The sequence below is a fragment of the Aquarana catesbeiana genome, linkage group LG03 (genome assembly GCF_042186555.1).
Source record: "Aquarana catesbeiana isolate 2022-GZ linkage group LG03, ASM4218655v1, whole genome shotgun sequence".
NCBI lineage: Eukaryota > Metazoa > Chordata > Amphibia > Anura > Ranidae > Aquarana > Aquarana catesbeiana.
Window position 1 is genome coordinate 118,229,471 of NC_133326.1, and position 25,416 is coordinate 118,254,886.

At 41.6% G+C, this 25,416-nt stretch overlaps 1 protein-coding gene across 2 annotated transcripts in view; it reads right to left on the reverse strand.

Annotated features, from left to right (window-relative positions):
* Positions 1-25,416, reverse strand: part of STRA6 (signaling receptor and transporter of retinol STRA6) — a 99,972-nt gene that overhangs the window by 18,991 nt on the left and 55,565 nt on the right. For both annotated transcript variants that reach the window (XM_073619069.1, XM_073619070.1), the window contains 7 exons: positions 18,048-18,115; positions 16,742-16,812; positions 16,565-16,626; positions 16,332-16,494; positions 8,850-8,925; positions 3,789-3,922; positions 3,551-3,668 (listed from right to left, as the gene is read on the reverse strand). In XM_073619069.1, coding sequence (XP_073475170.1) covers positions 3,551-3,668; positions 3,789-3,922; positions 8,850-8,925; positions 16,332-16,494; positions 16,565-16,626; positions 16,742-16,812; positions 18,048-18,115 — 692 coding nt within the window. The remainder of the gene's footprint in view (positions 1-3,550; positions 3,669-3,788; positions 3,923-8,849; positions 8,926-16,331; positions 16,495-16,564; positions 16,627-16,741; positions 16,813-18,047; positions 18,116-25,416) is intronic.

Sequence of the window (25,416 nt, forward strand, 5' to 3'; positions counted from 1 at the left end):
ATCCATATATGCAAGTCGGTTCACAAGTCCACATTCTAAGTTCTTCATATCTGAGCTAAACAATTTGTAAATCAACCGTTTCTAGTACATTGAAAGCATATATTGTTCATGTATATTGCCAAAGCAGACAGTGGGGTAGATTTACTAAAACTGGAGTGTAAAACTGGGTACAGCTGTGCATGGTAGCCAATCAGCTTCTAACTTCAGCTTGTTCAATTAAGCCTTGACAAAAAAAAAAACATGGAAGCTGCACCAGATTTTGCACTCTCCAGTTTTAGTAAATCAACCCCAGTTTGTCCTCATCATTCAACAAGCTTACTTCTGAGTTTCTATAGCCCAAACTTTTTTCTTACATTTGAATAGAGTGAGAAAGTGTGAGAGCCGTAGTTCGTTTTTTTTTTTTATTGCTGTCTAAATACCCTTTTTATACGTAGACATCAATACATCCAAAGGGCATGTAGTCCTAGTGACAATTGCCACTGGTACTGAAAATAATGGAGACCCAAAATGTTACTGTTGTCACTGAAGTTAAGTGGATATCCACTAACTTTGAGGAGTTCTCCACTCACTTCCAGTCTGTGCAAGTCTGGCACCACCAATCATAACATGGTCAAAGTCCCTAAAATTATGCTTTTCCCCTATTTTAATGTTTGATGTGAACACTAACGGAAACTCCTGATGGATATCTGAATGATATAAGTTGGCCATAGAACAACTCAAAGTCTGATTCCAGTTTCAGCTGTGGATGATCTTGTCGACATTCCCGGCTTGACAAAACTTGATTGACAAATTAAAGGAGCTTGGTAGAAAATTGTCGACAGTTATTGAATCCGATCAGATGCAGTCACTGTCTAGGGATTCAATCAGTTGTGGGTGCTGTGGCTGCTTTAATACAATTGCCAGCAGTGCAGATTTCTCCATCCACGCTGTTCAGCAATCTACTGATTTTCAGCCTCTTGGCTGAACAGGAGAAATCTAAGGCAGCCCATATATTATGCATGAACGTGTCTCTAGGACAGGAAGTGAAGGGAGACCTACTCAAACAGATACAAACAGTAAAAAAGAAACATACTGAGCCTTTTGCCATACCCTAATTTATCAAAAATTGAAAAAAAAAATCACTGTAGATTTACACAATATGCTCACAATATCTAGGCCTTACTGGCTAAATCAAAAGTGTTTTCAGTTTGGATAGATTGGGGAATACTTAAAAACCCATGGCAGTTTTTTACTGTTGCTGTCCTGTTGGGGAAATTTCCCTTCACTTCTTTTCCCAGAGACACAGCAGGAACTAAAAGGCAATTTCTTCAATGTGAGTGTTATTGCCTGTCAGACAGTTGTCAGCAAAACAGGTTTCCTTAGCAGGATCTTTTCCCTCACCTCCTGTTCCTGAGACAACTCAAACATTTTGGATTTCCCATCACTCTCTCTATTGGAGATCATGATCACAAGCACCAATAGTGAGAGTGAATCTCTCCAGAAGAGCCACAGACAACTATAAAAACCATACAGAAGCTTTTTCTAAAATGAAAAATATATTTGGCTTTACATAAGCTTTAAGAAAACCTGTCCAAACTGGGTTTAGTCCAAATGCGGAACCTAAGGGTCGGTTCACACATGGGCAACACGACTTTAGCGCGACTTTGTACCGCGACTTCAACGCGGCTTCAGCGCGACTTTAGCGCGACTTCAGCGCGACTTCTGCAAATTACGAGGCGACTTGAAGTCGCCTCCATGACAGGCGACTTCGCCTGTGGCCAATCACGGGGCAATCAGCTCTCTGGGAGGGAGGGGGGGAGGGAGGGGTTTTCTCTGCAAAGTCGCTTGACTTTACAGAGAGATCCGACTTGGAGGCGACTTCCATTGATTTCTATGGTACAGGTCGCCTACCAAGTCGGATCAAAGTAGTACAGGGAGTACGCTCTGAAGTCGGAGCGACTTCAGTAGTGTCTATTAAGACACTAGCGTTAACTCCCATGAAAACTATTTCTGGGGCGACTTGGGGCGACTTGAGGGCGTACAAGTCGGATCCCAAGTCGCCCCAGTGTGAACCGAGCCTTACTGTCACTGCTGAATCATCATTGTAGTGGGGCCCAAAGCAGCTGCCTCATACTTGCCAACTATCCCAGTTTAAATTCCCTTATCGCTTGAAGTTTTAGTCCTGTGCTGTGTCCCGATATCTCAGTGTAAACTTCTGCTGCTGCCCAGCTCTGCCCTATTGCCATGTACAGATGACTCACCTGCAGACTCTGTATTTACATGTAAATAACCTGCATCAATATATAAATAATGGCGGCATTAACATGCCTAGCTCTAAGGAAGGGGGTGCGCCCCCAAAACGCGATAGCTGTACCCCGTGTTCTATGCATGTTCGTGCATTGTTTTTATGGCCTTTTGTCAGTTGCATTTTGTGAGTACCCACTTTTATATAAAACATTTTTATTATTAAATTATCTTTGGTAATGTACTAGGTGTGCGCGCCTTCCATTTCGGCATTGATATTTAAATAGAGGCGGCATTCATATGTATATCATGTCCCCCTGAGGTCACATCCACCATCACTTCTGCTGAATGCTGCCCACTGGGGGGGTAAAGGAGCATGCTTGAAATTCCTGCCTATAATTGTGGTCATTAAGCCTAACATCATGTTCTGCAAAAGTAAGCAAATTGGAGGTGGAACCCTTCTTCAAAATAACATGGTGCCACAGCACCCTGAATTTTGGCGCATGTGAATATGCAGGCAGGCAGTGAGGAGATGACGTGCTGTAACCTTTAGCAACCAATCAGTGAGCAGTAATGCGGTGCACTAACCTCTTGCAACCAATCAATGAGCAGTAATAATGTGCAGTAACCTTTAACAATCAATTAGTGAGTGGTATACATGTTCAGTAACCTCTAGCATTCAATCAGTGAGCAGTATTGATGTACAGTAATCTCTAGCAACCAATCAACAAGCAGAAGTCATGTGCTGTAACCTCTAGAAAATAACAGTGAGCCATAATGTGTGCTGTAACCTCTTGCAGCCAGTCAGTGAGCGGTAATGATACACTGTAACCTCTGGCAACCAATCGCAATCGCTGCCTGATCTGATTCAGTAAACTGATTTTGAGTCTAGCTGCTATTTATTGTATGTCTCAAAGCATGTGGAGAGTAAAATTGCATGGAAGAGGGGGCCCAAGAAAATGTTTGCCCAAGGTCCAGTCAATATTAAAGACGGCTCTGGTGGCCACATGGACATATTGGATCAATGACATTGACCTAATACAGGCCATGTGCCCATATTAGGTCAAGGATGTCACAAGCATCCCTGCCCTTTTGTATACATCAGCCACAAATTGTGGAATCTCCTTACACAGCTCATTGACCTAGCAATGACAGCTTAAAGCATATGTAAAGCCAAACATTTTGCTTATCACTGATGAGGAACACTGCTTATAATTAAACATTATATAGTGTTAACTTGAAAAAAAAATACTGCTTTTTTTTATTAATTCACACCTTTTTCCAACTACTATGCTCTGGTTTTAAACAAAGACTCCATTACACGTACCATGTATTTTCAAAGAACTTGCGTAAGAATTGGAACTTTCCATATGCAATTGGAATGATTACAAGAAAAGTGACGATTAAGTGAAAAAGAAACAATAGCAAATGCTGAAGGATAAGGCCTATAAAAGGAAACAAAACACAAATCATTCTTAATAAACAGCCGAATTCCTCTGGTTAGAACAATTAGCTGTTTCTGTTGGGCCACAGATATTACGTAGAGCTGTCAGTCTGCAAACTACCTATACAAGTCACTGAAGCTTGGTAACTGATATGGCTCATCCAGCTAGCAATAGTTGGAGATGTTTTCTGAAGAGATCGAGAGTCCAAAAACACCTTTGAGGCCTGACCAGCAAATAGGGACTGCAGTGCCCACCTAGGAAACAAAAAAGTAAATAAGCATACAGAAAACTTCCGTCAAACAACAGACCTCATGTATAAATGTGTTTGAAATAAGAACTGATGTGTATGTATCTATTGCTAAATTTCTTCCCTATATTAGCTAGCAAAATAGAAGGAAACTGGTTGCTTTGGTGGAAAAAGGACATCCCTGAGATTCCTTGGGGCTCTAAGTGCCAAATGGCTGACAAGCAAATATATGAGACATTCTTTACAGCCAATGAACTCTGAGGTGAGCCTTATACCTTCAACTATTCATTTCAGGGAAATATGTATTTCTTTAAAAGGAAAAAATGACCCTCTGAAAAGAGATCCATGGTGGATCACTCTTCACCACAGGGTTTGACAGGCGGTGACGCTGCCTGTTTTAACTCCAAAAATCCCACACTACTGCACCAAAACTGTGTGGTTGTGGCACAGCCTTATTCAGATAAATGGGACGTGTTGGGGGGGGGGGTCGATAGCAGCCCATAGACTTAAGATGACAACCTCCCAATCCCAATGTTTCTGGTGAAGCACAGATACCTGCAGACTAGAAACTCAGAGAGAATTGCTATTCAGGTAGGTTAGAAAACCCTGAGGTAAGCAGTTTTGGTAATTTCTACCTGTATCGCTCTCCTCCTCCCTCTCCAACTTCTTAAGAAAGGTAAAGCCAACCTATGGAATTCTCTGCAGTGCTCTTCCAACCACCCTCCTATTATCCATGGATAGCCACAGACTGACAGATTGGACAGACACCATGTGACAGACATAAATGGGGTTGATTTACTAAATGCAAATAGACTTAACTTTTCAGTAGAATTTTCCCTTAAATTAGAGAATGAGGTGACGCTTGGCAGATTTACATCAACCAACCATATGCAAGCAAAAATAAACATTTTTTTTCCTTGCTTGTGATTGGGTGTTTTTTGAAAAGTGAATTTTCACTTACAATGTAGTTAATAGCCTATTTGTCTTTAGTAAATCAACCCTGTTGCATCTCCGGTGCCTCCATAGTTTGTAATAAGCCTAGCACACTACAGTAATAAGTCACTGCCACCTCTGTCTACCTCCTACCCATATTCAGGTATACAAAAACCAGAAAATGAGAGTGTTAGATGTGGCAGTGTGCAGACTGTGTAAACAGTCTAATTAATGAATAAACATTAAGGCCCCTGCATCCGGGGACCGTTCAGCTGCAGTGCTTCCTTCCTGGCGTTTTAGTGCGCCATAGTTGCTATGTCCAACCCCACTGCAGGCAGACTGTATGGCAGGCCAAGGCTGGATGGGGCTGAACCCTGTACAGGTTTTTAGGACCCTGTGCGTTCAGGGACAAAGGTCCAGAACGCAGCTCCTCCAGAATGAAAAGGGATCACTTGTGCAAAGGCAGTTCAGTAAAGGAGTATTACAATGTATGAAGTTACTACATCACTTATTTTACAGTTGTCAGATGTCAGATGAGTTTGGTTTTCCAACTAGTTGGGAATGAAAAGATTTGACAGATTACTTAATTGTTTTTTTCTTCTCTGAGCTGAACTGGAAACCTATTTATTAACCACTCGGCACCCACACTATAGCCAAAAGACGGCTACAGCGCGGTACTCAATTGACGGGAGGGCGTTCTTGGACATCCTCCTGTTTACTTGTTCCGCACACTGCCGCGGGCGCGCATCGGGGGAAAATCTGTGTTGGCCGTCTTCCTTGGGATGGCCAACACTCGTTAACCGCGTTACTTGTTTACCAAGGTTCCACTGTACATGTATTTAAGGTATATATAGCACAAAGTATATTTATTGTATTGTCACAAACACAGGGATCAGGAACTTAGGAACCACCACCACACCAAACCTCCCCCTGGGAGGAGGAACAGATAGTCAAGGAAAAAAAGGGGGTGGGGGGGAGGGGTAGAGCAAAAAAGGGGATGGAAAACAGGGTATGATTATATTGTACTGACAATACAATGAATATACTTTGGTATGGTGTATGGTGTTTTTATTATGTAGTTTCACGGAACCTAGAGGGGTGGGATATTTGGGAACCACAAACCATGTTGTGTAATGATTGGTGAAATCACCCCTGCCATCACCATCCATAATTTTGTAAATTACTCAGCTTGAATATCACAAAGGATACAAGCAAATATATAGAATATAAAGATAGTCGTGTTTGGTCATGATCATGTAGTATTTTTACTATTTTATATGAATTTAAATAAATGTATGGAATGTATATTGTACATATAACTGGACATCTTCAAAGTCCCTTATATTATATGGTGGATTATCTGTTGTTTATTTACAGATTTACCTATCTAACATGCAAACATACAAGTCTAGGCAGGTACAGGCTGCATCTTCTTCCAACATGAAGGGGACCGTGTGCAGCTCCTTCAGTCTAGAAGGAGTTCGTTAGGGAAATTGTCTCTTCTTGTGGTCTCTAGCAGCTATCTTAGGGTGGATGGTTTCCTCATTTGGCGCAGAAGTCTTGCGAGATCTCAAGCAGCCATCTTGATAGAGGACCTTATAAACAGAGGATCCCTACACCATTGCAGTATGCCTGCAGTGTGTGTAAGGACAGGGAGGGAGAGAACCCTGCTGGCTAGGGACGGAATATGTTTAGTTTAGGGAGAGGTTCCAGAAGAGAAGGGACAGAATATGTGTAGTTTAGGGAGAGGTTCCAGAAGAGAAGGGACAGAATAGGGTTCCTACGACACCGTGGTACCTGGAACCAGATCCATGAATTAGTGTCATATCACAGTGCCACCAGCCCTCTATGGAAGTGCTCCTCTGGTGTCTGTAATTGTAAGTCAGTCAATACTGTATTGGACATTCATTTCCAACCACTCTGCATGTATCTCATATCAATGCATCTCTATATCTTCTTCTGAATTCCATTCCAAGTGACCAATTAAATATTGTGTTCTCTAAATCTGTACTGTGGTTCCTCCAGAACTGAATACACTCCTTAGGCCTCACCAACACACACACACACACAAACACACGCACGGGCTAATTTAGACAGGAACCAATTAACCTACCAGCTTGTTTGTGGAGCGTGTTAGGAAACCAGAGTACCTGAAGTAAACCCACCCAAGCACAGAGAGGACATGCAAACTCCATGCAGATATTGCCTACAGGGAAAGATAATATTTTTCTACTTTTTCTACACTTCATTTTTAACAAGATCAACTGGTATTCTCTGTACTTGCTGAAAATGTTCTTAGCTTAACAAATGAAAACCAATGCAACCACCAGTGATGATCTGCAACATATTACATAGTTACATAGTAGGTGAGGTTGAAAAAAGACACAAGACCATCAAGTCCAACCTATGTGTGTGGTTATATGTCAGTATTACATTGTATATCCCTGTATGTTGCGGTCATTCAGGTGCTTATATAATAGTTTTTTAAAACTATTGATGCTCCCTGCTGAGACCACCGCCTGTGGAAGGGAATTCCACATCCTTGCCACTCTTACAGTAAAGAACCCTCTACGTAGTTTAAGGTTAAACCTCTTTTCTTCTAATTTTAATGAGTGGCCACATGTCTTGTTAAACTCCCTTCTGCGAAAACATTTTATCCCTATTGTGAGGTCACCAGTACGGTATTTATAAATTGAAATTATATCCCCTCTCAAGGGTCTCTTCTCCAGAGAGAATAAGTTCAGTGCTCGCAACCTTTCCTTATAACTAAGATCCTCCAGACCCTTTATTAGCTTTGTTGCCCTTCTTTGTACTCGCTCCATTTCCAGTACATCCTTAAATGCTTGCCGACCAGCTGCCGCAGTTGTACTGCGGCAACATGGCCCGGCTGCGCGAATCGCCGTTATGTTACGTTGCTTCTTCTTGTGGCCACTGAGGTGCGCGTGCGCCTGCTACTTGCCCTCGGAGCCAATGTGAGTCATAGAGACCGCCGGGCTCCTGCGACCGCTCGTGGCATGGCGAGAACCGGGATCTCTGTGTAAACACAGAGATCCCGGTTCCCTGAGGGGAGAAGAGACAGATCGTCTGTTTATACAAAGTATGAACAGCGATCTGTCATTTCCCCTAGTCAGTGCCATCCCCCCTTCAGTTAGAACGCACACTAGCGAACACAGTTAACCCCTTGATCGCCCCTTAGTGTTAACCCCTTCACTGCCAGTGACATTTTTACAGTAATCAATGCATTTTTATAGCACTGATCGCTGTATAAATGACAATGGTCCCGAAAATGTGTCAAAATTGTCCGATGTGTCTGCCATAATGTCACAGTCCCGATAAAAATTGCAGATCGCTGCCATTACTAGTAAAAAAAAAAAAAAAATTAATAAAAATGCTATAAATCTATACCCTATTTTGTAGACGCTATAACTTCTGCGCAAACCAATCAATATACGCTTATTGTGATTTTTATTACCAAAAATATGTAGAAGAATACATATCAACCTAAACCGAGAAAAAAGTTGCTTTTAAAAAAAAAATGGGGATATTTAATATGGCAAAAAGTACAAAATATTGTGTTTTTTTCAAAATTGTCGCTCTTTTTTTGTTTGTAGCACAAAAAATAAAAATCGCAGAGGCGATCAAATACCACCAAAAGAAAGCTCTATTTGTAGGAAAAAAAGGATGTCAACTGTGTTTGGGTACAGCGTCGCACAACCGCGCAATTGTTAATTAAAGCAACATAGTGCCGAATTGCAAAAAATGGCCCGTTCATTCAGCAGCCAAATCTTCCGGGGCTGAATCGGTTAAACAAATTTGCTGCCTTGGCCTACCACTGAAAATAGTAATAACACCATTTAGTATCTCGACTGGAGTTATTTGTGCTGGTTTTAAGAGTTCTATTTGTCTTTCCAGTGTAGGAGAGATAGTAAAAGTCCCGTGTGCACAAGGTCTAGGGAGCATTCATCAAGCCCAGCATTATCAATTTACACTTTTTACTTTACCTATGCTTGACTAGTGATCTCAGGAGCATCGTAACTGTCACAGTGCAGGAAAGGACCAGTGCAGCAATGTAACAAACTGCAGATTAAAAAAAATGAACATTGTCATCAAAATTATATTGAAGATATTGAAGATTACTTGTGAGTAAGAGTGTAAAGATCAATGATGTGCAGCAATATCAAACAAAGATTTCGATTATTATTTTGAATTGTTTATCGAAGTCGGGGAAAAAATATTATTTCTGCTTAGCTGATAACAGGTACTGCACTTTTTATTGTAAAATAAAGGGTTACTGGATAATGTGCAAAGTGTTGTAACTTATTGCAACCAATACATTCATGCAACATATGAATCCAGCCTTACTCCATGAGAGTTTTTGTTGTAGTTTAACATTCACATATCCCTTAACAATCTGTGTTTTTTTCTTCTACTTGCAGAGTTAGGTAATTTGCTGCTACAAGACAGTAATCCCCAAAGGATATGTGATTCTTATGGCAATTATCCTACAAGCAGGAAATTACTTTGCCTGTCAAGCTAGCATAGCTGAGAAAAACATGCCTTTTTCGTAAATACATAGATCATATTTTAAAGATGTTAAAGGGGCCCAAAGCTGACACTTCAGTTTTGGTAAAAATTCTCCACCTCTCAATGACTGTGTTGGTGAGATATCTGCACTTGAGTTTCTTGATTTGCTATGGCCCTGATCAGGGGGTCCCATTCTCCCTGTTTTCTTTTCATTTATTTTATATGATAAAGAATGCAACAGGAAGTGCTGGATCACATAAACATGGCTGGGAACATCCAAACTCTCAAGTGGACAGGAAGAGAGTCAGGAATTATATCAGGGAGAACTCAATGTAGATATATCTAAGATATACAGTATCTCACAAAAGTGAGTACACCCTTCACATTTTTGTAAATATTTTATTATATCTTTTCATGTGACAACACTGAAGAAATTACACTTTTCTACAATGTAAAGTAGTGAGTGTACAGCTTGTATAACAGTGTAAATTTGATGTCCCCTCAAAATAACTCAACTCACAGTCATTAATGTCTAAACCGCCGTGCCCAAAGTGTAAATATTTTGTGTGGCCACTATTATTTTCCAGCACTGCCTTAACCCTCTTGGGCATGGAGTTCACCAGAGCTTCACAGGTTGCCACAGGAGTCCTCTTCCACTACTCGATGACGACATCACGGAGCTGGTGGATGTTAGAGACCTTGCGCTCCTCCCACCTTCCGTTTGAGAATGCCCCACAGATGCTCAATAGGGTTTAGGTCTGGAGACATGCTTGGCCAGTTCATCACCTTTAACCTCAGCTTCTTTAGCAAGGCAGTGGTCATCTTGGAGGTTACATAGTTACATAGTTACATAGTAGGTGAGGTTGAAAAAAGACACAAGTCCATCAAGTCCAACCTATGTGTGTGGTTATATGTCAGTATTACATTGTATATCCCTGTATGTTGCGGTCATTCAGGTGATTATCTAATAGTTTCTTGAAGCTATCAATGCTCCCCGCTGAGACCACCGCCTGTGGAAGGGAATTCCACATCCTTGCCTCTCTTACAGTAAAGAACCCTCTACGTAGTTTAAGGTTAAACCTCTTTTCTTCTAATTGTAATGAGTGGCCACGAGTCTTATTAAACTCTCTTCTGCGAAAAAGTTTTATCCCTATTGTGGGGTCACCGGTACAGTATTTGTAAATTGAAATCATATCCCCTCTCAAGCGTCTCTTCTCCAGAGAGAATAAGTTCAGTGCTCGCAACCTTTCCTCATAACTAAGATCCTCCAGACCCTTTATTAGCTTTGTTGCCCTTCTTTGTACTCGCTCCATTTCCAGTACATCCTTCCTGAGGACTGGTGCCCAGAACTGGACAGCATACTCTAGGTGCGGCCGGACCAGAGTCTTGTAGAGCGGGAGAATTATCGTTTTATCTCTGGCATTGATCCCCCTTTTAATGCATGCCAATATTCTGTTTGCTTTGTTAGCAGCAGCTTGGCATTGCATGCCATTGCTGAGCCTATCATCTACTAGGACCCCCAGGTCCTTTTCCATCCTAGATTCCCCCAGAGGTTCTCCCCCCAGTGTATAGATTGCATTCATATTTTTGCCACCCAAATGCATTATTTTACATTTTTCTACATTGAACGTCATTTGCCATGTAGTCGCCCACCCCATTAATTTGTTCAGGTCTTTTTGCAAGGTTTCCAAATCCTGCAGAGAAGTTATTGCCCTGCTTAGCTGAATATCGTCTGCAAATACAGTGATTGAACTGTTTATCCCATCCTCCAGGTCGTTTATAAACAAATTAAATAGGATTGGTCCCAGCACAGAACCCTGGGGAACCCCACTACCCACCCCTGACCATTCCGAGTACTCCCCATTTATCACCACCCTCTGAACTCACCCTTGTAGCCAGTTTTCAATCCATGTACTCACCCTATGATCCATGCCAACGGACCTTATTTTGTACAGTAAACGTTTATGGGGAACTGTGTCAAATGCTTTTGCAAAATCCAGATACACCACGTCTACGGTCCTTCCTTTATCTAGATGGCAACTCACCTCCTCATAGAAGGTTAATAGATTGGTTTGGCAAGAACGATTCTTCATGAATCCATGCTGATTACTGCTAATGATACCGTTCTTATTACTAAAATCTTGTATATAGTCCCTTATCATCCCCTCCAAGAGTTTACATACTATTGATGTTAGGCTAACTGGTCTGTAATTCCCAGGGATGTATTTTGGGCCCTTTTTAAATATTGGTGCTACATTAGCTTTTCTCCAATCAGCTGGTACCATTCCAGTCAGTAGACTGTAAAAATTAGGAACAACGGTCTGGCAATCACTTGACTGAGTTCCCTAAGTACCCTCGGATGCAAGCCATCTGGTCCCGGTGATTTATTAATGTTAAGTTTCTCAAGTCTAATTTTAATTCTGTCCTCTGTTAACCATGGAGGTACTTCCTGTGTTGTGTCATGAGGATAAACACTGCAGTTTTGGTTACTGAAGCCCCCCGATTCACTCGTAAAGACTGAGGAGAAGAATAAATTCAATACCTTCGCCATCCTTTGTAACCAGATGTCCTTCCTCATTCTTTATGGGGCCAATATGGTCTGTCCTCCCTTTTTTACTGTTTACATACTTAAAGAATTTCTTGGGATTTTTTTTGCTCTCCTCCGCTATGTGTCTTTCATGTTCTATCTTAGCCGTCCTAATTGCACCCTTACATTTCTTGTCGCATTCTTTATAAAGTCTGAATGCTGAGGGTGATCCCTCAACCTTGTATTTTTTGAAGGCCTTCTCCTTTGCTTTTATATGCATTTTTACATTGGAGTTAAGCCATCCAGGATTTTTGTTTGCTCTTTTAAATTTATTACCCAATGGGATACATTGGCTAATGCCCTTATTTAATATGCTCTTAAAGCAAACCCATCTCTCCTCCGTATTCTTTGTTCCTAATATTTTATCCCAATTTATGCCTTTTAGCAAGGTTTGTAGTTTAGGGAAGTTGGCTCTTTTGAAATTCAGTGTCTTTGTATTCCCCTTATGTTTCCTATTTGTGTGATTTATACTGAAACTAATTGACCTGTGATCGCTGTTACCTAAATTGCCCCGTATTTCCACATCCGTGATCAGGTCTGTATTGTTGGTAATCAGTAGATCCAGTAATGTTTTATTTCTAGTTGGTGCGTCTACCATCTGACCCATAAAATTGTCCTGCAAGACATTAAGGAACTGGCGAGCCTTAAATGAATGCGCGGTTCCCTCCGCCCAGTCTATGTCTGGATAATTAAAATCCCCCATTATGATAACACTTCCCATCCTTGCTGCTAATCCAATTTGTGATAGGAGATTCATCTCCACTCCCTCCCTCAGGTTAGGGGGCCTATAGCATACTCCCAGTATTATTTTCCCCTTAGCTTCATCCCTTTGGAGCTCTACCCATAAGGATTCCACCTCCTCTCTAGCTCCCTCAGTGATGTCATCTCTCACATTTGCTTGTACATTATTCTTGATATATAGGCATACCCCTCCCCCTTTTTTACCCTCTCTATCCTTGCGGTATAGGGTATACCCTTGAATGTTTGCCAGCCAATCATGAGAGCTGTTGAACCAGGTCTCTGAAATTCCCACAAAATCCAAATCCTCCTCGTACAACAGTATCTCTAGTTCACCCATCTTGTCCGCCATGCTCTTGGCATTGGTGAACATGCCACATAGTTTAGACCGGTCGCATATTGTCCTCATATTGGGTGTTTCAAGATTGCAACTAGGACTTGCTACTATACTCACCTTGTGTTTTTGTGCTTTGGTTAACCTACCACTAATGCCCCCATACTACCCTCTGGAATATCTTCCGCGCTGGCTATCTCTGTCTCTGGACCCTCCCCCCCATCGCCTAGTTTAAAAACCCCTCTAACTTTTTGGCCATCTTCATTCCCAGCAGATCTGCACCCTCCTCATTTAGGTGCAGTCCGTCCCTTCTATAGTACCGGTTACCGACTGAGAAGTCAGCCCAGTCCTCCAGGAACCCAAACCCCTCCTTACTACACCAGCTCTTCAGCCACTTGTTTACTTCCCTAATCTCCCTCTGCCTTTCTGGTGTGGCTCGATGTACCGGTAGTATTCCTGAGAATACTACCTTGGAGGTCCTTTTCCTCAATTTAGCTCCTAAGTCCCTAAAATCGTTCTTTAGGACACTCCATCTGCCTCTGACTTTGTCATTGGTGCCAACGTGCACCATGACAGCCGGGTCTTCCCCAGCCCCTCCCAGTAATCTGTCCACAAGATCCGTGATGTGCCGAACCTGAGCGCCCGGTAGACAACATACTGTTCGGCGCTTCAGGTCTTGGTTACAGATTGCCCTCTCTGTCCTTCTAAGAATTGAGTCCCCTACCACCAGAATCTGTCTTTCCTTTCCTTTTGCTGCCCCCCCACTCTCACTGCAGGAGTTCTTTCCCCGGCAGCTAGGAGAGTCCCTCAGCTCCAGCAGTGCTGGTCCCTGACTGGTTTCACCAATGTCACTCAATGGAGCGTACTTATTGGGATGCTCCAGTCCTGGATCGGCCTCCCTGGCACTTCCCCCTCTACCCCTCCTGACTGTCACCCATCTACTCTTTGCTAGTGCCTGCACCTCTTTGTCTCCACCTGCCTCTGTGCTGGCCCCTGCCGGCACCTGCCGTGTACATTCCTGGCTCTCCTTTAGTATGGAGGGACTTCTCAGTGCTGACAGTTGCTTCCCCAGATTCAGAACCTGGGCTTCCAGGGAAACAATGTGCTTACATTTTGCACAGCAGTATTCGCCCTCGATCGGATGATCAAGGAACGCATAGATGCAGCAAGATGTACAAAGAGTCGCCTCTCCACACCCGCTGGGCATCGTACCTATTAAATTTAGTGAGGATTTGGGGATTTTACCCTGTCCAAATTACCTAACAGCTAACTTCCTGGCACTAATACTTAAGACAATACACAGGTACACAACAAGACAATACCCAGGTACTCACAGACCTACGTGCAATCGCAGAACAGTCGCAGACCTACGTGCACTCGCAATACTCAAGTATACAGTACACAATACACAAGTACTAACGATCCACACACACTACTCAGAAAACACTCAGGTACTCACACTACACAGGTACTATGACCCCTGTTATAACCTCCTGTTTTAAACTCTGGTTTTTAACTCACCACTTAGACCAGTTCCACTTGGACTAAGTTCCACAGCCTCACACTGAGCAGGCTCAGGATGAGTCCTATACACAGTTATATAGGCACCTGTGAGCAATTAACCACCCCCCTTAATTGATAGCCTGAAGAAACCAGAGAAAAAAAAAAAAAAAAAAAAGCTATTTAAAAAGTGACAGAAAAAGGTGATTGAAAAACTAAAAGGAAAAGCCCCAAAAATGCAACCCAGCAAACAAAAAGCAAGACTGGTTCACTCTAACTCTGGTTTTTAACTCACCACTTAGACCAGTTCCACTTGGACTAAGTTCCACAGCCTCAGACTGAGCACGCTCAGAATGAGTCCTACACACAGTTATATAGGCACCTGTGAGCAATTAACCATCCCCCTTAATTGATAGCATGAAGGAACCAGAGAAAAAAAAAAAGCTATTTAAAAAGTGACAGAAAAAGGTGATTGAAAAACTAAAAGGAAAAGCCCCAAAAATGCAACCCAGCAAACAAAAAGCAAGACTTGTTCACTCTAACTCTGGTTTTTAACTCACCACTTAGACCAGTTCCACTTGGACTAAGTTCCACAGCCTCAGACTGAGCAGGTGTGTTTGGGGTCGTTATCAAGTTGGAATACTGCCCTGCAGCCCAGGCTCCGAAGGGAGGGGATCATGCTCTGCTTCAGTATGTCACAGTACATGTTGGCATTCATGGTTCCCTCACAATGAACTGTAGCTTCCCAGTGCCAGCAGCACTCATGCCGCCCCAGACCATGACACTCCCACCACCATGCTTGACTATAGCCAAATAAGTTTATCCTGGTCTCAACAGACCACAGGACATGGTTCCAGTAATCCATGTCCTTAGTCTGCTTGTCTTCAGCAAACTGTTTGCGGGGTTTTTGTGCATCATCTTTAGAAGAGGCTTCCTTCTGGGATGACAGCCATGCAGACCAATTTGATGCAGTTTGCGGCGTATGGTCTGAGCACTGACAGGCTGACTCCCTACCCCTTCAACCTCTGCAGCAATGCTGGCAGCACTAATACGTCTACTGTATTTCCCAAAGACAACCTCTGGATATGATGCTGAGCACCTGCACTCAACTTCTTTGGTCGACCATGGCGAGGCCTGTTCTGAGTGGAACCTGTCCTGTTAAACCGCTGTATGGTCTTGGCCACCTTGCTACAGCTCAGTTTCAGGGTCTTTGCAATCTTCTTATAGCCTAGGCCATCTTTGTGAAGAGCAAGAATTCTTTTTTTCAGATCCTCAGAGAGTTCTTTGCCATGAGGTGCCATGTTGAACTTTCAGTGACCAGTATAAGAGAGTGATAGAGATAACACCAAGTTTAACACACCTGCTCCCCATTCACACCTGAGACCTGGTAACACAAACAAGTCACATGACACTGGGGAGGGAAAATGGATAATTAGTCCCAATTTGGACATTTTCACTTAGGGGTGTACTCACTTTTGTTGCCAACGGTTTAGACAATAATGGCTGTGTGTTGAGTTATTTTGAGGGGACAGTAAATTTACACTGTTATACAAGCTGTACACTCACTACTTTACATTGTAGCAAAGTGTCATTCCTTCAGTGTTGTCACATGAAAAGATATAATAAAATATTTACAAAAATGTGAGGGGTGTACTCACTTTTGTGAGATACTGTATAAGAAGATCAGTAGGCCCAGTCTATAAAAAGAAGAAAGAAAACGCTTTTGGATGGACAGACCTTTTCACTTCTTTAATTTTCAAAACTGCCTCGTATAGTGCACCTTAAAATATTCTTTCTCACCTTCCACTGCCCAGATATAATACACAATGTATTCCACTGCTTTGTGTTTATCGTCATCCACTGTCATTCCAAAGCCTGCTATCATGAGTAAAATTTCTGTATCAATGGCTCCTCGAATCTTCTGCACTGTAGGTAGGAATACAACCAGCAGGAGGAGAGCTACCTATAGGGATGGAGAAACATGAGCTATGGACTATGATTATACCCATATTAATACATTTACCCTTTATTACCTGATATGCAGACAGTACAGACACTGTGACGGCAAGGATGGATCTTAGCGGAAAGTTTAAACCTGGAAAGAGACAAGACATTTTCAACATACATGGCTTCATTGTACCAATCAGAGGAGCTTCTTTGTATTTTTGTGATGCATTAAGAGTTTTGGCAGAGTATCAGTAAAGACCTACCTTTATTGGGAGGGCATAGATAGGAGCAGAGGTTGAGTGTCACCTGGGATCCAATACTGACAGAATCCTTGCTATAAATACAATCAAGAAAAACAATATTGCAGACAATTGTAAAATCAATTTAAATAACACACAGCCACTTTAATTACATTTTTTACAGATATTATAGATGATTTTTCTTTTGCTATTCCATTTTAAGTACAGGGAAGCATTATCAAAATGACAATAATTCAAAACTATGTTTACATATCTAGATAATTAGGAACATTTAAAACACAACCAATAAGGGCCCAATTAGGTCTACACGTAGTGTACATAAGTGTTGCTTTGTCATACATCAACATATTTCCTTTGTGCATTGACATGGGTTATTGATGTGCATTGATGTCCATTTTCAATGTGTTTTTAAATTTTTAGAGTGGACACAGCCATTGACCAGCGCTTATCCATTGCTAAAATATCAAAACTCATGTAACATGTGCTTTGATGCATTTCTGTTGACTTCTATGGGCCTCCTAATGCATACAAACAAAGAAAAAAACAGGTGTGTAGTATACTTAAAAAGGAATTGAACCACAGCGCTGAGATGGTACTGACACCATGGGGATTATTTACGAAAGGCAAATCCACTTTGCACTACAAGTGCAAACTGCAAGTGCAAAGTGCACTTGAAATTGCACTGAAAGTGCACTTGGAAGTGCAGTCGCTGTAGATCCAAGGGGGACATGAAAGGAAAATAAAAAAACAGCATTTTAGCTTGCACATGATTGGATGATAAAATCAGCAGAGCTTCCCCTCATTTCAGATCTACCCCTCAGATTTACAGCGACTGAACTTCCAAGTGCACTTTCAGTGCAATTTCAAGTGCACTTTGCACTTGTAGTTTGCACTTGTAGTGCAAAGTGGATTTGCCTTTCGTAAATAACCCCCATTTTTATTATGGGGAAGTTGGACACATGCATTTAACTGAGTTGCAACGTATGGCTTAAAACCCAACAGTATAAATGGGCCCTACGACTGATGATTTTGTGAACTTGTTTCTCCACACATTCGGTATACAATGCATACATTTTCTTTCTTAATTCTTGTTTCATTCCAATATTTTGCTTTCAAAATGAATGCATACTGACATGTGACAGTTATTCCAATGTTTGTACATCCACCCAGTCATTTCTTACCTCTTTCTTAATAAAATCAAAATGTAATGAAATTGAAAAAGAAACAAAAGTTTGTGAAAATGACTACAATCTAAACAAAATAATAGTTAAAACAAAGCATTAACAAAAAAATAATCTTCAGCACAAACCTGCGTTTTGATCTTTTATGCTTCAAAAGACTTTTCAGATATTTGAGATAGTAATTTCTGTTGGACATCTACAAAAGAGAATCACACAAACATAAACTATAAAGCGTAGTGTATCATAGATCTGAGATTCGTTGATAAGCAAAAAAATAATCCCTTAATCATGGTATTGTAAATCAAACAATTTTTCTGGGCTTTTGTCCTTTTTGAAGTATATATTTATCTGATCGTGGAGACAACAAAATTGATATACATACATTTTTGTGAAGCGACATTTTTGGCTGTATATATGCACAATGAAATCACGGAAGCTTATCTTGCTTGACACCAGGACTTGTATTTAAATGCTAAAATAGTGATTAGTGCAGAAGAGCCACTTTCTACCCAGCAACACTAGATAGTCATGCGGCAGATGTGTCTTCGGTGTTCATGGTAATGTAACGTGGAAGGATGCACAGTCTATTTGGCTGCTCAAGCATTAGTCAGTCAAACCTGGCAAATGTTTTCTACACATTATTTAAACTCTGCTGCACAAAGTAACCGAATTTCTGTCAGTGACTCTAAACTCAATTACAACACCTTCCTCTTGCATAGCTCTAATTATGAAAATGGGTAACCCACAAACCAGTGCAGAAGAAAAATAAATTCCCTACATATTACCTGAATTTTATGTAAATGATTGTTGGCAATTCAGGTCTTTAACCCCTTTTATGACCAGAGGTCATTGATGCCTAGATGTCTAGACTGAATTTAGCAACATCAGCTAACATCCATTATATTACAACAACTGTATTTAACACTGAATTAAGGCTTTCATTTGGTGCAATGTTTTAATAAATACCCTGCTCAATTTTTTTATTATTATAATTATTATTTTTTAAATATTTATTAGGTTTTCCAAGTAACAAAATACAAAGGACAGATACAGTGTACAGGGTCAGAGGACCCAAAGTTGTAAACCTGAGTTACAATGCAGGCATTTATCAGATATAGGGACCCTAACAGGGTCAAAGGTGAGGAAGGGGGGGGTGCGAGTGGAGAGAAAAGGTGAAATAAAAGGGAAGGGATGTGGGAAGGAAAGAAATTTTACCCATGTGTGATAAACTGGCATATTATCATACCTGCAAAGAGAAACAAAGAACAGTAACAAATGATTCAAATTATAGTATAGTGTGGTGCCCTCAGGAGTGGAGGCCTAACACAGTGCAACCCAGTGATGGACTCAACCCAGCGGGATACAAGCAGCTGTTATAGACCAGTGATCTGTATGTAAGCGTATGAGGGTTTTAGGGGGCCCAGAGAGCCCTGAGAACTCTGGAACTTAGGGCGGGCGGGGTCACTCATTCACATCTGGTAATTTGAGCTTGCCTAAGGAATTGGTCAGATCACCTTTCAAGTACCAATCAGAGTAATGTAAAGGGTGCATATTTGTTGCGAGTTCTTCTTGTGGAAATGTACATTCCATGAATTTTCTCCATCTGGTAACGAAACGTTGAGTTGATTTAAAGTTCGATATGATAGTATCGAGTTTTTCCAGGTTGAACAATGACAGTAAAGTTCTTTTCACGGCTGAGAGGCATGGTGGAGAAGTAGTAATCCAGTTGTTCATTATTGCTCTGCGAGCTGCCAGCAAACATAGATGAGCCCATTGTGTGAGGTTAAATGCAGACGTCGATGATGGTGAGGAGGCTGGTGGTTCACATCCAAAGAGACATAGTAGAGGATTCTTGGGTAGCTTGATCTTAGCGACTTTGGTTATATATGTGAGACTAGAGTCTCAGTAGACAGAGATAGTCGAGCATTCCCATAGCCGGTGGAGTAGTGTGGGGCGCGGTGAAGAACACCAGGGGCACTGCACCTGTGTAGAGTCCTCAGGGTTAATACAGAAGGGGAAGTATGCTCTGTGTATTATTTTAAATTTAATTTTAATGCCAAGTCTCTGACACAATGAGATTGACAATGGACATATCGGTAGCTCTTTAAGATTTTCTCTGAAAGGTCAGCATTGTTGAATATGGAGGACCACTTCTGAAATGGGCCAGATAGTATTTATCCGACTGGTGCATAATGAGATGAGAGTAAATCAATGAATGACTTTTGGAGAGAATCAACCTGGGACCCAGAACAAGTTCATATATAACTGAGAAGTTGTTGATAATGGAAAAGGTGTAATACTGGCAAGAAGTATTCCTGAGAGATGATCGAGGAGGTTTTAAGCGTACTAGGGTTTCCATGGTATAGAGAGGTAACATTGAGCCTCCTGGCTGATACCGTTCCTCCCAGCTGAGTAACAAGGATAAGGTGAAAACAAGCTGAGGGTATAATAGCGAATAGGGGGTAAAAACTACCTGTTTAACTGTGTTGACCTCACTTTTTTCCACATGAGGACCGACTCTCACGGTTCAAACTAAAGAGGGAGTAAGGAGCTGGCCTATGAGAAGTACCTTTTGTTAAGAGCTGAGCAAGGAGCATGCAATGAAAATAGCCGTATGTAAAAATATATACAATCAATGTGGACCAATACAACAGAAAACAGAGTAACCAGTATCTAATAGGATTGATTCACACTTTACAATGATAACATCCATCAAACTGGCAGATAGAATCAAGTACAGGCACAAATTACAGCCAGTTCTTTGGATGTGTCAATTAAATACAGCTCCAATCAATTGATGTATTTGTAGACAGAAAGAAGTAGACCAGCAATAAAGAATGGTAACTATGTAAATTCAAGTGTGAGAGAGAGACAATGCAGAAAACAGGCTTCAAGCTCCAGGAAATTTAGCTAATGAGCCCACAAACCTCTAGTTTGTGGGCTCATTAGCCAAATGTAGGCAACAGTCTAGTTCATGTAGGCAACAGTCTAGTCCCAGATGTTTCGAAAAGACTAGCTTCAAAAGCCAGTTTTCCCTGATAAGGGCAGATCACGCCCAAAGGGAACTAGAAGGGGAGCAATTTCCATTTCAGGGAGAATAATACAGTATCAATAGAAGGCAGGGCACACATAAATCACATTCCTGAACCTGTGGGGAAAAGTATGGAAGAATAACGTAATGAAAGAGCAGTATGAGGGGAAAAAAGAGAAGAGGGGAAAATGCAAGGATAAATAAAAAAAAGAAAACAGGGAGAGGTCCAAAAACACTGAGGTGTGCCGCCCCTCAAGCCCCAACTTCCCCAACCCCGTTCAAGAAAAGCAAAGGGGCTATAGTAAATGTAATATAAGTCACAACAATTATTTAGGGAGCCTGGTGAATCCTCCATCCTCCAAGGCTCTAGTTACACAGTGCTAGAAAATAGGTTTTTGTATGTAGAAGTCGTTTGGAAATGTAACCAATATGCCCATGTGGTGATAAATTTAGAAATCCTATACTGCAATATATGAATGAGGTCTTCTGTCTCCACAATGCATGTAATTCCCAGAAGCCACTCTTTTAGAAGGTATTGGACTGGGATATCCGTTCTCTTGTACAGTAACGTTTAAGGAACTTTTGTGAATTAAGGTGTGGATAGCTTCCCAATCATTGTCTGATAAGTCCAGTCCCAGATCTCTTTCCCATGGCACACATGTCGTCCCTGATTTAGCCGAGTAGTCACCAAACTGATAAAGATACAGTAGATGGAGGATATTACGTGCCTCTTAGGCACAGTCTTTGTACATAGAGATTCAAAGGGGGTAAGCTTGCGGGCAAAGAAAGACCTCCTACTGGGGTCATTAAGAAAATGTCAAATTTTGGCATACAGGCAAAAAGGGAACATCATTTGTGAATCGGCTGTCAATGTATCCAGATTTAGCAATCTCAGTTTTTGGAAGAATTGATTTGCAGTAATCTTGGTATGTAATGTGGCCATTACAAGGCAAGAAAAACTACTGACGTGACAGGTGGAAAGGCTTGGTTGAGCCTGACCAGAGTGAGAGGGCTAAGTGCAGAGGAACAGATACTGTTTTACATGTATGGCTGGGCTAAACATGCCAACTGGCATAAGATGATCTCCAGCTGATATGAACAGTTACATTCAGAGCAGGAAATTATCATATGTCCTTAGGCACCCTCCGAGTTCTCCAGATGCTCTCAGACTAAAAATTGATCAGTCAGGTTGGATATTCTGCGCTGATTGCTACTGGTTCTATGGTTATCCTTCTGCTTTAAGCCCTCACTCTTCCATAGGCACATATTTGAGTGCTTAGCAGACTCAAGCATGTATGTCAATGGAATGACCTTCAAGATCATTTACAAAGCTCTTTTGGCCATTGAATTGTGCCTGCATGCCCAAAAGCAGTGTTTGTGGCTATCTTTTATTTCTATTCTACAAATCTGTTCTTGTTTCTATTACTTAATCAGAATAAAATGAGTCAATTTGTTATACTAGTCAAAGACAAAGCAAGTGAAACACAAAGTCACATCCAGTCAATGAATTGAAATAAATCTGTTTAAGGCCCAGCAAGTGTTAGGTTTTGTGGGGACAGGTTGAAATCTGTTTGGTTGTTGCCTCTACCGCTGTTCAGTAAATTTACTATAAGTTTTTGGTGTGTTTACTGGGACGGAGAGTGAGCCGAATCTCTTCAACTCAGACAACAATCTTTTTTTTACTCCATAGAATTGAATAAGAGGAAAACCCTGTTTAGGTCTTTTCTACTTTCACACAGATAAGATAAACCAGAAGATGTCCCAACCTCTTCCCACTTTATCCAAAGCTGATAAAGTGGGGAGAGTTAAATATGGTGCGCTCTGTCCAGAGCTGGTGCAACCACTAGGCAAACTAGGCAGCCGCCTAGGGCGCACTGCTGCCTAGAGGCGCCTGGCTGCTGGTTTCCCTCCACGTCTGCAGGCTGCAGCTTGTAACTAACTCAGTCTCAGGCAGCTGCTTTGTCTGACCGGTAGTGTAATTAGAGGCGCAGCACTGGAGCCAGCTATAGAGGAAGCAGAGCGGATGCTTCCGGCATATTGCCGCCTCCTGTCACATGGGCAGGGCAAAGGGGGTGGGGTCAGGGGTTGAGCCAATGGGGGCAGCAAAATGAGGTTTAGCCCAGGGTGTCAAAAATCCTTACACCAGCCCTGGCTCTGTCTTGGATTTATGTATTTTGTGCAACCGCTCTAATCATCTTCAAGAAACCAGTAAGCATAATGCTTACATTACATAACTAACCAGTTCATAAACAGTACATAAGGCACTGTGAAAAACTTTTTTCTTTAGACAAGCTTTCACATAATCATCCCTTTTTTCCTTTTGTGTTATCCTGTGTATTTCTTGTGTTTTCTTTGTAAAGTGCTTTGAGAAGCTACCTTTAACCATTTGCCGACCAGCTCACATACATATACTGCGGCAGATTGCCAGCACTGCGCAAATTGATGTACCTGTACAGTGGCTCATGCAGTTGCAGGTGGGCGTGCACCACCGCCGGCACGCTCTCGCTCCCGCTTCAGGCTGCGGGACCGTGCCCGTGGGTCAGGCGGACTCATTGTGACCTGTGATCGCCTAGTCAGAGGCAGAACAGGGATCTGCCAGTGTAAACAAGCAGATCCCCGTTCTGACAAGGGACATGTCAGAGATCTTCTGTTCCCGGTGACCGGGAACAGTGATCTCTGTCATGTCCCAGTGAGCCCACCCCCCCCACAGTTAGAACACACCTAGGGAACACACTTAACCCCTTGATCGCCCCCTAGTGTTAACCCCTTCCCTGCCAGTGTCATTTTTACATTGATCGGTGCATTTTTACAGCACTGATTAATGTAATAATGTCACTGGACCCCAAAAAGTGTCATTTGGGGTCAGATTTGTCTGCCGCAATGTCGCAATCCCACTAAAAATTGCAGATTGCCGCCATTACTAGTAAAAACAATAATAAAAAAAGGCCCTAAATCTATCCCATAGTTTGTAGACGCAATAACTTTTGTGCAAACAAATCTATATATAGGTCTATTGTGATTTTTTTTACCAAAAATATGTAGAAGAGTATATATTGGCATAAACTGGTGAATAAATGTGTTTTTGTAAAAACCGCACAGGTGATCAAATACCACCAACAGAAAGCTCTATTTATGGGGAAAAAAGGATGTCAGTTTTGTTTGGGTACAGCATAGAATGACCACGCAATTGTCAGTTAAATCGACTCAGTGCCGTATCGCAAAAAATGGCCTGGTCATTAAGGGGGCAAATCCTTCCAGGGCTGAAGTGGTTAAAGGTGCTATATAACATACAAGTTCATTATTATTATTATCATCATGAACAACTATAATACCTATTTCCACATTGTGACTTAGCACATGTTCTTTTTGTACAGTGGTACTATACAGTATACGCTTCTTGTTATAATAATAATAATAATAATAATATGTGAATACAGAGTTATACACTATCTTTCATAATGGCTTAAGTGGGTTGTGACTAAAATAATTGCCTTTCACATGGTACTGCAGCTTGACAGCATATTGCCGTTTGATTGTTAGACCCAATAATTAAAAGACCAAGGCCACAGTGCATTGCCACGCCACATGGAGACAGCTGATTGCTAGGAACAAGTGTAATATAGAGCTAGGCTAGCTGTGTTTCCAAGGAGAATTCTTTGTAGAAATGTCCTGAATAGCTAAGACCTTGATGCAAAAACGATGCAGAGCAGGGAAGCCATCATAGCACAATCCATAACCATAGCAGCACATTTACTTGTCACAAACGAAGAAAATGAATAGGATAGAATTACTAATGATGTTTGTTGGCATTTTTCATTTGATAAGAATAAAAATAATTTTAGCATTTTCTGATTATTTCCCTAGGTGCCAATGCAAAATTGTATTTGTAAGTCCACTTAACCACTTTTTTTTCTGGAAAATTACATAGAACCCCCAAACATTATATATATATATATATATATATATATATATATATATATATATATTTCAGACACCCTAGAGAAGAAAATGGCGGGTGTTGCAATACTTTATGTCACACTGTATTTGCGCAGCGGTCTTACAAGCGCAATTTTTTGGGAAAAAATACACATTTTTGACAAGACAGCAGTAAAGTTAGCCCATTTTTTTAAATATTGTGAAAGATAATGTTACGCCGAGTAAATTGATACCCAACATGTCATGCTTCAAAATTGCACCCGCTCATGGAATGGCAACAAACTGACCATGACCTGGGCATGTTGTCTGGTATGGTTCAGGAGGGGGGTCGCTCGTACCCTCCCTTTCCTGACCTGCCGGGCGGCACGCTCAGACAAGTGTCTGGTATGGATTTTGGGGGGGGGGACCCCACGCCATTTAAAAAAAAAACGTTTTGGCGTGGGGGAGTCCCCTCCGAATCCATACTAAACCCGAAGGGCCTTGTACGGACCTGGGGGGGAACCCCATGCGTTTTTTTACGCAAATTTTTT